This window comes from Microtus ochrogaster, chromosome 10 (assembly GCF_000317375.1).
Source record: "Microtus ochrogaster isolate Prairie Vole_2 chromosome 10, MicOch1.0, whole genome shotgun sequence".
Taxonomy (NCBI): Eukaryota; Metazoa; Chordata; class Mammalia; order Rodentia; family Cricetidae; genus Microtus; species Microtus ochrogaster.
The window spans coordinates 39,681,280-39,698,480 of NC_022016.1; the positions used below are offsets into that span (position 1 = coordinate 39,681,280).

General features: G+C 36.9%; 1 protein-coding gene across 7 annotated transcripts in view; it reads left to right on the forward strand.

Annotated features, from left to right (window-relative positions):
- Usp9x (ubiquitin specific peptidase 9 X-linked) overlaps positions 1-17,201 on the forward strand; it is a 107,303-nt gene that overhangs the window by 75,871 nt on the left and 14,231 nt on the right. For all 7 annotated transcript variants that reach the window (XM_013348365.2, XM_013348364.2, XM_013348367.2 and 4 more), the window contains 7 exons: positions 714-936; positions 3,383-3,603; positions 6,983-7,173; positions 10,970-11,143; positions 14,058-14,199; positions 15,689-16,439; positions 17,075-17,198. In XM_013348365.2, the coding sequence (XP_013203819.1) occupies positions 714-936; positions 3,383-3,603; positions 6,983-7,173; positions 10,970-11,143; positions 14,058-14,199; positions 15,689-16,439; positions 17,075-17,198 (1,826 nt within the window). The remainder of the gene's footprint in view (positions 1-713; positions 937-3,382; positions 3,604-6,982; positions 7,174-10,969; positions 11,144-14,057; positions 14,200-15,688; positions 16,440-17,074; positions 17,199-17,201) is intronic.

Genomic DNA, 17,201 nt, shown 5'->3' on the forward strand with positions numbered 1-17,201 from the left:
GTCCTAGCTGTCCTGGAACTCACTTTGTAGACTAGGCTTGGCCTCTGAACTCACGGAGATTCCCCTGCCTCTGCCTCCCAAGTGCTGGGATTAAAGGAGTATACCACCACTGCCGAGCTTGTATTAATGCTTTAAGTCTTTTAACAGGGTAATTTAGGTGATAAAATGTCATTTTAGTATAATTTTAGTCAAAGTTTTTTATATTGATAACCATTTGATTTTTTTAAAGTAAATGTAAAATAGAGCCAGGCACTACGATCTCGGAGTTCAAATTCAGGCTGGGCTATGTAGATTCTGAGTAAATATAAATGATACTATAGCAATCACTTCTGTCTTAATACCTAAAAATAAGTAAGAAATAGGTTGCGTAGGTAAAGAGTTTTTAAAATTAGGATATTTTCACTAGAAGCCCCACTATGTTTTCTGTGATGTAAGAAAGTCTTAAGTTGGCCGGGCGGTGGTGGCGCACGCCTTTAATCCCAGCACTCGGGAGGCAGAGGCAGGCGGATCTCTGTGAGTTCGAGACCAGCCTGGTCTATAAGAGCTAGTTCCAGGACAGGCTCCAAAACCACAGAGAAACCCTGTCTCGAAAAACCAAAAAGAAAAAGAAAAAAAAAAAGTCTTAAGTTGTAATAAACTTTAAAATGATTTTCTTAAAAGATAAATTCGGAATATGTCATTACTAATATGTATTCTCTCTTTCAACTGTTTAGGAATTAATCGACGATTTCATCTTTCCTGCATCCAATGTTTACCTGCAGTATATGAGAAATGGAGAGCTTCCAGCTGAACAGGCTATTCCTGTCTGTGGTTCACCAGCTACGATTAATGCTGGTTTTGAGTTACTTGTAGCATTAGCTGTTGGCTGTGTGAGAAACCTCAAACAGATAGTAGATTCTTTGACTGAAATGTATTACATTGGTACAGCAATAACTAGTAAGTACATTAAAACATAAAATTGTGGAGATGGTTCTTTTAAATTCTGTTCTTTTTACAAACATCTTATTATTTTTGTTAGTAACCAATCTTGAGATTTTTTAGCAAATAGATATATGGAAACATAGGTACAAGTGCAAGTAGTTGGCAAACTAAATGTCATCTCTCAAATCTGAAATGCAATCTATCTTCATTGTAGTCAGTAGCCTTAGTAAATGCAACCAAAACCTAAATCTCATGACTCAAGAGTCTTATCAGGCATTCATAGAGAAATGAATTCACATTTGTTCTTGTTGTTGTATTGTGTTTTGTTTCATTGGTTTTTTGTTTGTTTGTTTTGTTTTTGTTTTTGTTTTTTGAGACAGGATTTCTCTGTGTAGCCCTGTCTGTCCTGGAACTCGCTTTGTAGACCAGGCTGGCCTCAAACTCAGAGACCTGCCTGCCTCTGCTTCCCGAGTTCCAGGTTAAAAAGTGTGCACCACCACCACCCATCTGACTTGATTTTTTTTTCTTTTAAGACATTTAACTATGGAGTCATGATTGAATACAAACTCATAAGAGATCTTGCCTTCCAAATGCTGGGGTTAAATACATGTTTCTTCACATGGATATAGATAGATCCATATGTTAGATCGATAGATTGCTCAATCAGAATATATACTATACAATACATAAATCCTCAACACTATATAAATTTTTTAAAAGTCTGTAAAATTATTTTTTTATTACATTGTATCCCAGAATAGAAAATACAGTTGTTAAAAGTACCTTAAAATTAGACATTTAGCTATTCTAGCAAATTTAAATATAGTAAGATGAAAATTTTTTAAGCTTAATGGAGAGGTATTTGCCTTTTGAGTACTACGTTTGCATGTTAAATTTTAAGTATGAATTGGGTATGGCAATACACACCTGTAATCTCAGTATCTGGAAGGTTTGCTATGAGTTTGAAGCCAACCTGTTTGTATTAGTTACTTTCCTATTACTATGATAAAACACAATGAACAAGACAACTTACAGGAGGAAGGGTTTATTTGGGCTAACATTTTCAGAGGGATAAATCTATCACCATCTCAGAAAGTATGGCAACAGGTAGGAGGAACATTAGAAGAGCTCACATCCTGGAACTGCAAACAGGAAACAGAATGAACTGGAAATAGCACATAATTTCTGAAACCTCAGAGCCTGCCCCAAGTAACATATTTCCTCTAATAATGCCACACATTGTAAACGTAACCAAATGGTGCTGCAAACTGGGGACCAAGTTCAAATGGCCCAAACTATGAGGTGCATGTCATTCAAAAGGGCCATACTGACCTGTATGCAAATTCCAGGACAGCTAGGACTGCATTCCAAGGCTCTGTCTAAAATGAAAGCTAACAAGTGCTTAAAAAAAGTATATTTCTCGCCATCTATTCTGGCATTTTTGATAGCCATATCATCATTTATATCTTCTCTGTGTGTTCAGGTCCTCTGGAAGAACAGCCAGTGCAGTGAACCACTGAGCCATCACTCTAATCCCTTGTCACTTTGTTTTCCACTTGATACAGCTGATATATATCTACCATCTGATTTGCTGCTTAAAATAACATGGTGTGAAAAAATAAACAAAGCTAGTTTTAACTGTATTTCCAAGTGTCAGGACTAGGACATAAATTCTGGCTATTTGGGATTATTGAAACCACAAACATGAATGAATAAGTTTTATTTCATTAAAGCTGAGCAAACCATCATGTATTGTGATGTATATAAAGTAAAAGTTAATAATGGGGTGGAAAAATAGCTCAATGGTTAAGAACGCTTACTACTATTGTAGAGGTCCTTAGGTTGGTTCTCAGCATCCACATTGAGTGGCTCACAAATACCTATATCTCCAACTCCAGGGGTTTTACACATATCTCTGGCTTACGTGTATGCACATACACATTAATAAAAATATTTTTCAAAAAGTAAATAATGACTGAATAGTACAGATAAAACCAAACTGAACAAGGAAATGTTAGCTGTATCCCATCATATGTGAATATATCAAAGAGACTGCCATAGAAGCAGCACCAGATTAAAAATACGGAGTTTGTTGGAGTCAAAGATGTGGCTCAGTTGGTAGAATGCAGTGACTTTCATTTCCTCATACTATATAAAGTAGGCATGGTGGTGCATACTTGTAATCCAATCACTGGAGTGATAAAAAGCAAGATTATCCTGGGTTGCATCAATAGTTCCAGGCCAGTCTGGCTACATGAGACCCTGTCTCAAAAACAAATAGGATTTTAGATTGGTGGGTCGCTATCTGTCTTAAATGCATTTATTAGTGGAAAAAATGCCAAGTGAGAGCCCTAACTCCAATGGCTGCCCAGGTAATAGTGTTAATTGTTTTGACAGTTTAACAGGGCTTGGAAAAGACAAAATGATTCATGCTTATGCTATAAAACTCTTTATTTTTCAGCTTGTGAAGCACTTACTGAGTGGGAATACCTGCCACCTGTTGGACCCCGCCCACCTAAAGGATTTGTGGGGCTGAAAAATGCCGGTGCTACTTGTTATATGAATTCCGTGATTCAGCAACTCTATATGATTCCCTCCATCAGGAACGGTATTCTTGCAATTGAAGGCACAGGTAGTGATGTAGATGATGATACTTCTGGGGATGAGAAGCAGGACAATGAGGTAAATTTTGCTTATAATACTTGTTTTTTCTGTTTGAAATTCTAATAACTGATACCATTCTCCCAAAGGCGACTGAGGGAGGCTAGTATAGTCACCAGTTTCCACAAGAGATTGGTCCAGGATCCCCTTCCAGATTCCCTCACCCCCACCGCAGGAGATCAAAATCCACTTACTAGCATTTACAAATAGTTTGAATAGACCCTACACAAATCCTTTTACATGCTTTAGGTTATCTATAGATTTTATATAATACTTTAGTGTCAGTGCTATGTAGTTGTTGTATTACATAGAAAATATTTCTAAAAGTCTGTCCATGTGTGGTACAGAATCAGTTTTCCTCCCAATATTGACCTTCATGAATCCACAAATGCTGTCATTGGATATGAAGAGCTATTTCTGGTGTATTTTCCTTCCTTAGACTGTCAAAACTATAAAAGTTGGCATTAGCTTGGCCTCTCCCACTTGGACTACCTCCTAGTATGATGTCTCCAATGCATCTTTTTTATGTAGTATTTGATAAAAGTTGAACTTTGACTAGTTTAAATCAGCAATGACCACCCCTTTTGGTTTTCTGGTACACATTGGACAAAGAATTGTCTTGGGTCACACAACTTAAAATCATATTCACTTTTCTTTTTTCCCATTTTTGTGTCCATGATTTTTGAGGGGATATTCCTGCTATGCTGTTCAAGCTAGCCTCTGAAGGTCTCCACCTTGAGTTTTGCAGGTGCCAGTATTATAGTGTATATGCCATGCTAGGCTGTTTTTTTCTGTGCTTACATGATTTTTTTATATACCATCCCCCATCCCAGTCATATCTCTACCTACTTAAAACTCTTCTCTACTTCAAATATTTTTCACATGATCTTGTTATGACAATGCTTTTTTTAAGCTGCCTGTAAAGTAGCCAGAGCAGATACTTAGGATGCCTGTTTTCAAAGAAGAGAATGTGGCAGTACTGAAGTTGGGTCATGTCTATACCCACCCTATGTCCCTTTTTTAAATGTTTAATCTATCCCTGTTTGTAGTGTTAGTGGGAATTGAAGTGAGAAGCCCAAGTATACTATTCTTGTTGTAAATGTTTTTGGCTATTTCTTCTTTTCTTCCCTTCATTCAGGAAAATTGGATTTGTTTTAAAGAAACAGTTTACCATTTCTGGGTCTTCTAAACCAACTCTTCCCAGACATACTAGGCTTAAATGATCCAGGGATTGGGGACTGAGTATTTTTACTTTTTACAAAAGTTTCATAGGAGGTGCTTATATCCAAACCTGGCTAGGACCCTACATAGTGTCTATTCCTATATCAAAGGTCAAACACAAAATGTCCACTGAACTATAAGTTTTCCTTTGTGGCTCTCATGATTTTGAACCTTGGCAATTTTCATGTTATATCTTTTACTGCTATTTGTTTTTGTTAAGGATCTGACTGTTTTGCCCAGGTTGCCCATTTTTAACTCCTGGGCTGGGCTCAAGTGATCTGCACAAGTGGCTGGGACTTCAGGCACATTCTGCAGTACTCAACTCTACTATTTATTTTCCAAGGTTTTACAATACACTGATCTTAACCATGTTTTACTGTACAGTTAAATAGTATTAAATGCACTTATTGTTGTGCATCATTACCACCATATCCAAAACTTTTTATCTTGCAAAAGTGAAACTCTGGGGCTGGAGAGATGGCTCAGAGGTTAAGAGAACTGTCTGCTGTTCTGGAGGTCCTGAGTTCAATTCCCAGCAATTACATGGTGACTCACACCCATCTATAATGAGATCTGAGATCTGGTGCCCAGAACACTATATACATAATAAATAATTTTTTTAAAAGTGAAACTCTGTACGCATTTAAAGAACTTTCAACCTTGGCAACAGCCCTTGACAGTGACTTTTTTCCCTATATAAATTTGACTACTCATAAGTGCTTCATATAACTGGAATTATATAATATTTGCCCTTCTGTGACTGATGAGGTTTTTTTTTTTCTTTTGGTTGTTTCATTTTGTTTGAGAATAGTACAGACTAACCTTTAACTTGTGAGCTTCCTCCTGCCAGAGGATAATACTTTTTACTGGCTGTATGTAGCACATTTTGTTTATCGTTTATCTGTCACAGACACTTGGATTGCTTCCTCATTTTAGCTCATGCTTTTATGAGCATGAATACACAGAAATCTCTTAGACCCTGCTTTTAGTTCTTAGCAGAATAGGTATTCTAGTTGAGTTTAAGGTAGAACATCTTTGAAGAAAACCTCTTTAAAGCTTGCTGCTTTTTTATTTTTTTTAAGGAGGGTCTAATTATATGTAGTTCTGGCTGGCCTGCAACTTGCTATGTAGATCAGAATTACCTCATACTTGAAGTCTTCCTTCTTCTGCCTCCTAAGTGCTGGAATTGTCAGCGTTTTTGCATTTTAAAATTTGAATTGAGAGTTTCAAGAGTCCTATATATTCTGGGTTCTACTTCATCAGATAAGTGATTTTCCATTTTTCTCCCACACTAAATTAGCTGCTTCTCTTGGCAGTGTATTTATGCAAAACTTTTTCATTTTCCTGAGATCCATCCAACTTGTCGATTTTCATGTTGCTTGTACCTTTGATGTCATGATGAGAAATCATTACCAATTACCATGTCTTGAAGATTTTTCCTTAGATTTTTGTTGTTTTAGCTCTAACTTTTAGGACTTGGTGCAGAATGAGTTGGGTTTTTTTAATGTTTATTTATTTATTATGTATACAATATTCCGTGTGTATGCCTGAAGGCCAGAAGAGGCCACCAGACCCCATTACAGATGGTTGTGAGCCACCATGTGGTTGCTGGGAATTGAACTCGGGACCTTTGGAAGAGCAGGCAATGTTCTTAACCTCTGAGCCATCTCTCCAGCCCCGAGGTTTTTTTTTTTTATAATCACATTTATTTATTAAGTTAATTATATGGGTTACTGCTAAAACAGTGAAATGATTTTTTTAAACTAATATTAAGGAGGCTTTAGCTTCATTCTTTTACAACTATTAATGTGTATATTCTCATTCATTGTGAAGGGGCAGAAATAAGTAATACTATAAAGTAATACATTAAAATGTATACACCTGCCGGGCAGTGGTGGCGCATGCCTTTAATCCCAGCACTCGGGAGGCAGAGACAGGCGAATCTCTGTGAGTTCGAGACCAGCCTGGTCTACAGAGCTAGTTCCAGGACAGGCTCCAAAGCCACAGAGAAACCCTGTCTCGAAAAACAAAAAAATAAAAAAAAAAAATAAAATGTATACACCTTTTGAAAATTAAGTGCTTTTGGAAACAATAGTATATGTTCACTAATTGGAATTTATCTCGACTTATTTTACTACACTTCTGATTAGTTCACTAATGATATCTTTTTGGTTTCTAGAGCAATGTTGATCCCAGGGATGATGTGTTTGGATATCCTCAACAATTCGAAGATAAACCAGCACTGAGTAAAACAGAAGATAGGAAAGAGTACAATATTGGTGTTCTAAGACACCTTCAGGTTATCTTTGGGCATTTAGCTGCTTCTCGACTACAATACTACGTGCCAAGAGGGTTTTGGAAACAGTTCAGGTAAAGTATGGATGGATAGTCAGTCTTAAAACACATCTTAAAACTTGATGAATAGCTCATATTCCTATAATACATATCTTCAGATATCTTTACGTTGAGATTTTAAGCAATAGTTACACTCCAACTATCCTTAGACTGTTTTCTTCTTTTTGCCCATAAGAGTCCATAGTTTTTCCCTAGGACTGTCATAATGAGAGAAATGTCCGGTTATGTTTTACTCTTTTGACTTTTTGGGGAGCCTACCACCGAGGTCCCAAATAAATCACATGGAGGCTTATTCTTAAAGAGTGCCTGACCTGGGCTGAAGATATGGCTCAGCAGTTAAGAGCACTGGCTGCTTCTCCAGAGGTCCTGAGTTCAATTCCCAGCAACCACATGGTGGCTTACAACCATCTGTAATGAGATCTGGCACCCTCCTCTAGCTTGCGGGCATACATGGAGGCAGAATGTTGTATGCATAGTAAATAAATAAATCAAAAAAATAAATAAAAAAAAAAGAGTGCCTGACCTTAGCTTGGCTTAAATTATTCCGTCTACCATTCGCCTCTGGGCTTTTTCCTTTTCTTCTATAAATCTTAACTTTCACTCTTGACTCCATGGCTGGCCCCTGATGTCTTGCTCCTCTCTTTCATTGATTTTCTTTTTCTTTATACTCTCTGTCTGCCACCCCCACCTATCCCTGCTCTTGCCTTGCTATTGGCCAGTCAGCTCTTTATTTGACCATTAGGTGTTTCAGACAGGCACAGTAACGCAGCTTCACAGAGTTAAACAAACGCAGCATAAACAAAAGTAACATATCTTAAAATAATATTTCCCAATAGGGAAAGACGGCAGTTTTATTTTTGATGTTAAAAATTAAACAGATTGTGGGATTCTATGTGATATTTTAATGCATATAGGGACAACATTCTAATCTCTTTTTTTGATGTCTTAGTTACTGTTTTATTTCTGTGAGGAGACCCCATGACCAAGGCAACTCTTATAAAAGAAAACATTTGATTGGGCTTACAGTTTCAGATGGTCAGTCCATTATCATGGTGGGGAGCAGACAGTCATGGTGCTGGAGTAGTAGCTGAGAGCTTTAGATCCTGATCTACAGGCAGCAGACAGATTGAGACTCTGGTCTTGGCTTGGTCTGTTGAAACCTTAAAGCCCACCCCCAGTGACACCTCCTCTAACAAGGGCGCACCTCAACTTTCCTAATGCATTTAATAAAGTTAATAATACCCTTTAATACAGTTCATGTTCCTGTCACCCCTCCCAGCTCTAAAATTTTATTCAGTTGGTACTTTATAACATGCTACTGTTGTGAATTGTAATGTAAAATACCTGATAATGAAGGGCATTTGATATACCACCTCGTTACAGGTGGAGTTTTCCTATCCTAGAAGCTGCTTCCTAATTACCACAGAGGCTTATATTAATTGTAAATGGTCAGCTAATAGCTCAGGCGTATTACTAACTTTATCCTACATTTTAAATTAACCCATATTCCTTTTTTTATGCTCTGCCACGTGGTGGTGCCTTGTTTTTTGTTTTGTTTGTTTTTCATGGAGGCTACTGGATGGGGTGGTGTGCCTCCATGTTTACCTCCATGAAAAGTTGATACATGATGTTTTGTCTTCTTCTTCTCTGATGGTAACAGCAATGAAATCTTTACAACTGCCAGTTTATCCAGAGAATGGATTTTTTTTTTAAGTGTAATTTTAAAGATTAAAAGTCCAAGACTTTTGAAGGAGGAAGGGGTGATAGAGACCCACCATTGCTGGATTGTGTACAGGAGCAAAATCCATGAACAGAAGGAATAAGAACAGATAGGACCAGACTTGGTCCTTTAGTAACAATCCTTTGGTGTGAACAGTCTTGTAATTTATTACAGATGGTGAGACACTGCCTCACCGACTGTTATGCTACCCATATCATGCTTCCTGTGGTTTTACAGTAAAGACAGCATAAATGTACTACTGCTCTTGGGAATTGACTTCTTGCGATTGGTTTGGGTTGGTTTTTTCTTAAGCTTTAGTTCATGTTTTTCAGTCAATACCTACAAAACTCAGGTAAAGAAACAATGAACTCTCCAGGTGGTGGTTGGTGGCAGTGGCAGCAGTGACGCACACCTGGCACTCAGGAGCAGAGGCTAGTAGATCTCTTCAGTTTGAGTTCAGCCTATTCTACAGATTGAGCTCCAGGACAGTCAGGGCTACACAAAGAAATTGAGTTCCAAAGAAAACAAAAGGAGTAAAAGAAACACTGCACTCTTGATTGATAGCAAGATATAGTTTGCTTTTTAAATAGTGCTGCTTCAAGGTGTTGGGGTTGCAGTTAATTAGTCTGGTTGCACACTTGCCTAGAATACCCAAGGGCCCTAACTCCCATCCCCAACAAAGGAAAGTATAGCTCCTCCAGGGGACCTTCAGGCAGCTGACAAAAGAAACCTAGAGGGAGGGGCTGGAGAGATGGCTCACAGGTTAAGAGCATTGCCTGCTCTTCCAAAGGTCCTGAGTTCAATTCCCAGCAACTACATGGTGGCTCACAAGCATCTGTAATGAGGTCTGGTGCCCTCTTCTGGCCTGCAGGCATAACACACAGAATATTGTATACATAATAAATAAACAAAGAATAATTTAAAGAAGAAAGAAACCTAGAGGGTTGTCTGTCCTCCCCTGCTTCTGGCAGAGTGAGGTTTCCCCTTGTATTTTTTTCCCCTTCCCCTTAAGGATTTTTTTATTTTTTTGACACTCAGCAACAAGAACAATTGCAGTTTCTTATATTTCCCTAATTAAGTCCCTACTCAGTCAATACTGGAAGTTTGTATGTACCACCAGTTACACTTTTCACCATAACACCCATCTTCTAACTTTACAGACTGACTATTCATTCATTTTTTCCTCTACTTTATTCTTCTGCCTTTATAAATCTTTTATAAATCTAAAATTTCTGATCCTGTTATTCTAAGAATTAAACACTTTCTCACCTCTTTATGCTGCAATTTGTCTATTGATTACAGTTTTCTCCCTCTGTTTTTTGTTTTGTTTTTATGACTTTCATTTTGGTGTTTTGATTTTTGTTATCATTTGAGACTGGTGTATAGCCCAGCCTGGCCTTGAAATTAGGATCTTCTTGGCATGGCCACCTCAATACTGAGATTGTAGGCGTATGCTACAATGCTAGGTATTTTCTCTCTCACTAAGCCTTTGCTGTTTTCTACTCTGTTCTAGTGAACCTCACAGTTAGGTTTGTATAATTGTTTCCATGTGATTAGATTCAGATTTAACTTGAAAGAGGGCAAAAAGGTTATATTAATTTCATATGTATGTATACATATGTATGTATGTATGAGTTGGTTTTTAATTTTAATTTAGTTTGTCTAACTTTAAGTCCTCAGATCACTGAAAATAGATTAACTGTAAAAATCTTTTTCACTTGAAAAAAAAATTAGTTTAATGAAGGTATACACACAACTCTGTAATCCAAAAATTTAGTGAAAACATCACTGTTGGATCCACCACCTCATTTTAATAGCATCTACAACTGGTTACAAAATGCATGTGTATATAACATTATCTGAAGCTACCACCCTTATTAAAGCCATGCTCTCTTTCAACTATACCAGTAGTTCTGTGGCAGTTCTTTGCCACTGGAGTACCACTTTCAACGTAAAGTGCTGGACTTTTGTGATGTTTCCTACTTCATGTAGTTGTTTCAGTATGCTGTCGTTATAATTGCCTTACCTACAACCCTAGAAAATGTTCGTATTGTTGTGAATGTTACATTTTATATTGCATTCATTTCACAGACTTTGGGGTGAACCTGTTAATCTTCGTGAACAACATGATGCTTTAGAGTTCTTTAATTCATTGGTGGATAGTTTAGATGAAGCTTTAAAAGCCTTAGGGCATCCAGCTATGTTAAGTAAAGTCTTGGGAGGTTCTTTTGCTGATCAGAAGATTTGCCAAGGCTGCCCACATAGGTAAGTGGTGATAGAGTGTCATAGCTAGTAGAGTTTCATATACTATCATGCTAAGAAGAATAAAATTCTTATTAGTGTTAATATAAAAATAGAATATGTCATTATTTTATTCAACTCCCACAATTGAATAAATTAAGTATTACGAATATCTGAGTACTTTGGGGTGGTTTTTGGTTTTGCTAAATAACTTGATTCCTTGTGCTTTTGTCTTGTGCTTAATATTTTACTATTTCATGCTTTTAATTCTTTCATATATTCCTAAGGAACAAAGATGACAATTTGCATATGACTAGAAATGTTACTTTTCAGTTCTCCTTTTATCTTAGAGAATTTAAATGGTAATATAAATACACCTAGAAGATTACTGGCTAGAGGTGTTATTTTCTTTTTAAAACAGTAAAACAGTTCCACCTATTATCATTTTGCACACAATATGTGCAGGCATGCATAGGGTACAGATACATAATACTTAAATAAAACTTAATAAAAAAATATGAATTTATAAACATGTCATTTCTCACTATCAAATCACATCAAGGTTTTATTTTGGTGCTGTAAGGAAACCTGTTACTATGTGTACTAATTTTAAAACTGGGGGTGCTGGAGAGCCAGCTCATTGTTTAAAAACTGGCTATACTTGTAGAGGACCCAGGTTCAATACCCAGCACCCACGTGGTGATGTACAACTGTAACTCGATTTATAGGGGATCTGACTCCTGGCTTCTTCAAGCGCCAGACCTACACAGTATACACATTCATACATGCAGGCAAAACACTCATGCACATAGATTTTTTTTTTTTAAAAAATAACAAACTCAGGCCTAGAGAGATGACTCAGCAGTTAACAAGCTTTTCCTGTACTTCTAGAGAACCCAAGTTTAGTTCTCAGGATCCACATCAGCCAGTTCATACCATAACTCTAATTCTAGGGGATCCAACACCCTTTTCTGGTCTCTTGGGCACACAACACAACAAATAGCAGACATAGAAGCTTACACATGTTGGACTGGGACTGAACGAGCATGGGATCAAACTGGACCCTCTGAATGTCGCTGACAATTGGGGCAGACTGAGGAGCCAATGATAATGGCACTGGGATTTGTCTGTACTGCATGTACTGGCTTTTTGGGATCCTATCTATTTGGATGTATACCTTCCTAAGCCTGGATGTGGGGATTGGGGGGGCTTGGACTTCCCACAGGGCTGGGTACTCTGCCCTCTCTTAGGACTGGAAGGAGAGGGGAAGGTGTGTGGGCAAGTAGGAGGGAAGTGTGAGGAGGGGAGGAAATAGGAATTTTGATTGATATTATTTATAAAGTAATAAAATTAAAAAACTTCATGAATTTTAGAAACAAAAAATACTCACATTTGTCAAAATACTGAAGGAGAGAACCAACTTCACAAAGTTGTCCTGACATTTGTATGAAGTGGCATACACACTCTAATACAATTTTAAGTTTGTTTTTTATTAGAATTCTTTTAAAATAAGTTGGTGATTTGCAATCTCTAAGATAATTTTAAAGTCATCAAGCAAAAGATGTGTGTCTCCAAGCTTGATGGCCTAAATTCGATCCTCAAGTCCCCTATTGTGAAAGTAGAGAACCAATCCAGAGTATAATTTTTTTATTTTATTTTTTATAATTTTTTAAAGGTGGTATTTTTACATAAACCAAACTCTTACTTTATGTAGTCTTGGGCTAATTTTGTCATTGAAGGAAACATTTTGTTTTTTAATCAGTAAATGATTGAAAAGTACTATATAAATAGACTTCTGTGGGTTCATAATTTAAATGAGAGGTTATATGTGTTTTTTCGACATATATTGTCCACTAGCCTGGGCAACTTTTGGTTCTTTAGAAAAACCTTTTTTATCAGAGGCAAATTATATAAATAATTTAACCTCTTAATTATTGATAAAATAGCCAACATTTTGATTAGCTGTTTCCATCAATCTTGTATTGGAATTTTTTACCAAGAGATTTTTTTTTTAGTTTTTCAAGACTGGGTTTTTCTCTGAAGCCCTGGCTGTTTTCGAATTTGCTCTGTAGACCAGGATGGCCTTGAGCTCTGCTTCTGCCTCCCAAGTGCTGGGATTAAAGGCAGGTGCCACCACCACCACTGGGCTGCCAAGAGAAAATTTTGAGAGCATAATCTTTATCATAATCTATATCAGATCCATAATGCTTGACCAACAACTAAACTAGTTTTGTTTTTGTTAAATCCAGTATAATCAAGTAGAGTCCAAGTCTACTATTACAGGACTCGTTTGCTTAGAATATGGTCCGAAAACTATAGAGCATGGGCCTTATCAAGCTGGTTACCTGTTCTATAAAGTTTTATTGGAACTTGCTCACTCAATAATGTATTGTCTGTCTACTTTTGCTAAAATGGTAGAATTGAACACTTGATACAGAGACAATGGGACCCATAATTAATTACTGTAAACCTAAAATTACTGAAAGCACGGTAGACTAAAAGATCTTAACCTATAAGCGCAGCTAGCCCTTTTTATTAATGTTGTTTTTCAAGACGGTTTCTCTGTGTAGCCTTGGCTATCCTGGAATTCCTTCTGTGAACCAGGCTGGCCTCAAATTCAGAGAGTGTTAGATTAAAGGTGGGCGACACCACCACCCAATTACTCTTAATTTCCATTTCACCTATTTCTTTTGACTAAGTTAACCTTTCAGAATCAATTTCACTCAAGTGTGGGCGGTGATAGTTCTCTATCAAATTTGTCATGAAGAGTATATAATCTAATGTAGTGACCAGCACAGTCTAAATAACCAAGAAATCTATTGGTATTAGTAGAATTCTGACTTAGGAGTTTTGTTTTTCATTAAATATATAAATTATGAAATATTTAGAGAACTAAAGAGTAAATCCTTTTCTGATAATTCTTAAATAATGTCTTTAGGTACGAATGTGAAGAATCTTTTACGACTCTGAATGTAGACATTAGAAACCACCAAAATCTTCTTGATTCTCTGGAACAGTACGTCAAAGGAGATTTATTAGAAGGGGCAAATGCTTATCATTGTGAAAAATGCAATAAAAAGGTATGTATTGTCTGTTAATTATGATAATTCTGGGAGCCATTGATAGTTGATAGCTCCTGGTAAGGGAAAGACATTCCAGTCTTTTAAGTCCTGGTAAGCGGACTACATTCCAGTGAAGAATATGATCAGCACAAATTGGACTTGGTAGGTTCTTTATAAAAAGAAGCAGGGGGTGGGGGACTTGGAGTTTAGAGGTAGACCTGTAAGTCACTTTTTTTATTTTTTTTTTAAATCTTCCTTTGTTGTGACAATAAAAAAAAAAGCAGAGTGTGTTTGTGTATGTGTGTGTGTGTTGGGGGAAGGAAGTTTAAAAGTAGTGCCAGAAAAGACTAGGAAATATAAAATTGTAATTGCTTATGTGAATTAATAGAGCTGATGGAGGAAAACATTTTTCCTCTTATGTTTAGGATTATTTTGCTGAAACTATTAGTTTTTTAAATAGAGTAAAATTGTTCTTTACTTTCTAATTGGATCTTTCTATGGGAATGTAACTCTTCAAGGAAGAAGGATATCTAAATGTATAAATAGTAAATTATGTTTATCTTTTTTGACTTCCAAAGTATTTCAAGTCTAAGTTAACTGTGTTGTGTGGCCTACCACACACTTAGAAAAGTATTAAAGTCTACATTGGGATTATGAGCAATGAAGAAAAAGTAAACTGTTTCTTCAGTTTATTTACAGTAGACAACCTTTGTTGATAACTATAAATAATAAATGGCTGTAGGCAAGGACAGTATAGAAACCAGGCAGTAAGTAATGTGTCAATGACTAATTTTAGCAATTTGTAATCACTGGTATAGGCCGTTTTCATATTAACCAGTTACATTTACATCAGCTTCTCAAATACTTTATGATTGCAATCCAAATAACTTATGAAAACTTGATATCGTAGTTGTATTTTTGTTGTTTTTTGTTAAGAGTTTGCTTAAGAGGCTGGAGAGATACCTCAGCAGTGAAGAAGAATGCTTACTCTCTTGTGTAGGACCTGGATTCAGTTTCTAACATCCACATGGAAGTTCACAGTTGTGTGTCGTTCCAGTTTCAGGGAATCTATTGCCCTTGTCTGGTCTCCTCAGCAACTAGGCACACATATGGTATACTTACACATAATTTGCTTAAAGAGCTAGATGTAGTGATTCGCAACTACAGAAGGGAAAACATATGGACCCTATGAGGCCCTATCTTTTAAAAAAAAAAAAAAAAAAAAAAGAATCCAAGAGAAAAGGTTTGCCTGGTCTGGTCTTAATGCTGTAACCTCAACTACTTCAGGAGGCTAAAGCAAGAGGATAACATATTCAAGACCTGTCTGAGCTACAAAGCAAGTTCAAAATAAATCTGGACAAAAAAGAATTGGAGGTATAGCTAAAGGACAAGCGCTTGCATAGCATGTGTGACACCCTAGGTTCACTTTCTGATTTGGGAGTGGTGGTGGTTGTTTGGATTTTGGTTTGTTTTTTATAGTGGATTGTATCTATTCTCTTTATTTTAGGTTGATACTGTAAAGCGTTTGCTAATTAAAAAATTACCTCCTGTTCTTGCTATCCAACTAAAACGATTCGATTATGACTGGGAAAGAGAATGTGCAATCAAGTTCAACGATTACTTTGAATTTCCTCGAGAGTTAGACATGGAACCTTACACAGTTGCAGGTGTTGCTAAGCTGGAAGGGGATAATGTAAACCCAGAAAGTCAACTGATACAACAGAATGAGCAGTCTGAAGAGAAAGCAGGAAGCACAAAGTACAGACTTGTGGGTGTGCTTGTGCACAGTGGTCAAGCAAGTGGAGGACATTACTACTCTTACATCATTCAGAGGAATGGAGGAGATGGTGAAAAGAATCGCTGGTATAAATTTGATGATGGCGATGTAACAGAGTGTAAAATGGATGACGACGAAGAAATGAAAAACCAATGTTTTGGTGGCGAGTATATGGGAGAAGTGTTCGATCACATGATGAAGCGCATGTCATACAGGCGCCAGAAAAGGTGGTGGAATGCTTACATACTTTTTTATGAACGAATGGACACAATAGACCATGATGATGAACTGCTAAGATACATATCAGAGATTGCTATCGCCACAAGGCCCCATCAGATTGTTATGCCATCGGCCATTGAGAGAAGTGTACGGAAGCAGAATGTACAGTTCATGCACAACCGAATGCAGTACAGTTTGGAATACTTTCAGTTTATGAAAAAACTACTTACATGTAATGGTGTTTACTTAAACCCTCCTCCAGGTAAGTGTCAAGGTAGCTTCTTACAGCATAGAGTAATTCTTATTTATTGATAGGAATAAGCTTTGCTTCACCTACCCCCTACCTACCTACCACCCCTCCCCAAGACAGGGTTTCTCTGTAGCTTTGGAGCCTGTCAGAGATCCATGTGTTTGAATGTGATGCTGGGATTTGAACCCAGGGCCTTGTGTATGGTAGTTGGAACACTGCCTTGGGGTTTTTTTTGTTTGGTTGATTTTTTTTGGGTTGAGGGGAGTTGTTTGTTTTTTTTTTTTTTTTTTTTTTTGAGATGGGATTTCTCTGTGTAACAATCCTGCCTGCCTCTACCTCCTGAGTACTGGGATTAAAGTGATACAGCATGGCTGGCTTTTTTTCTTTGTGCTAAATTCAGGTATAAGAATTTTTTTTTTTTTATTGAGAAAAGGAAAAAAGAAAAGAAAAAAGTTTCCACCTCCCCAAAGCCTCCCATTTCCCTCCCCCTAGGTATAAGAATTTTTATAAGTAATCTGAGAAGAGTTCTATTTATTTTAATAAACTGAGAACACAGAGTACAAGTTTATTTGAAAATGGGGCTTGAACAGAAGTTTTGATTGTTTTTAAAAATGTGTATATGTTTTTTGTTTTGTTTTGTTTTTTAGGGCAAGATCACCTGTCTCCTGAAGCAGAAGAAATCACTATGATTAGTATTCAGCTTGCTGCTAGGTTCCTCTTTACTACAGGATTTCACACAAAGAAAATAGTTCGTGGCTCTGCCAGTGATTGGTA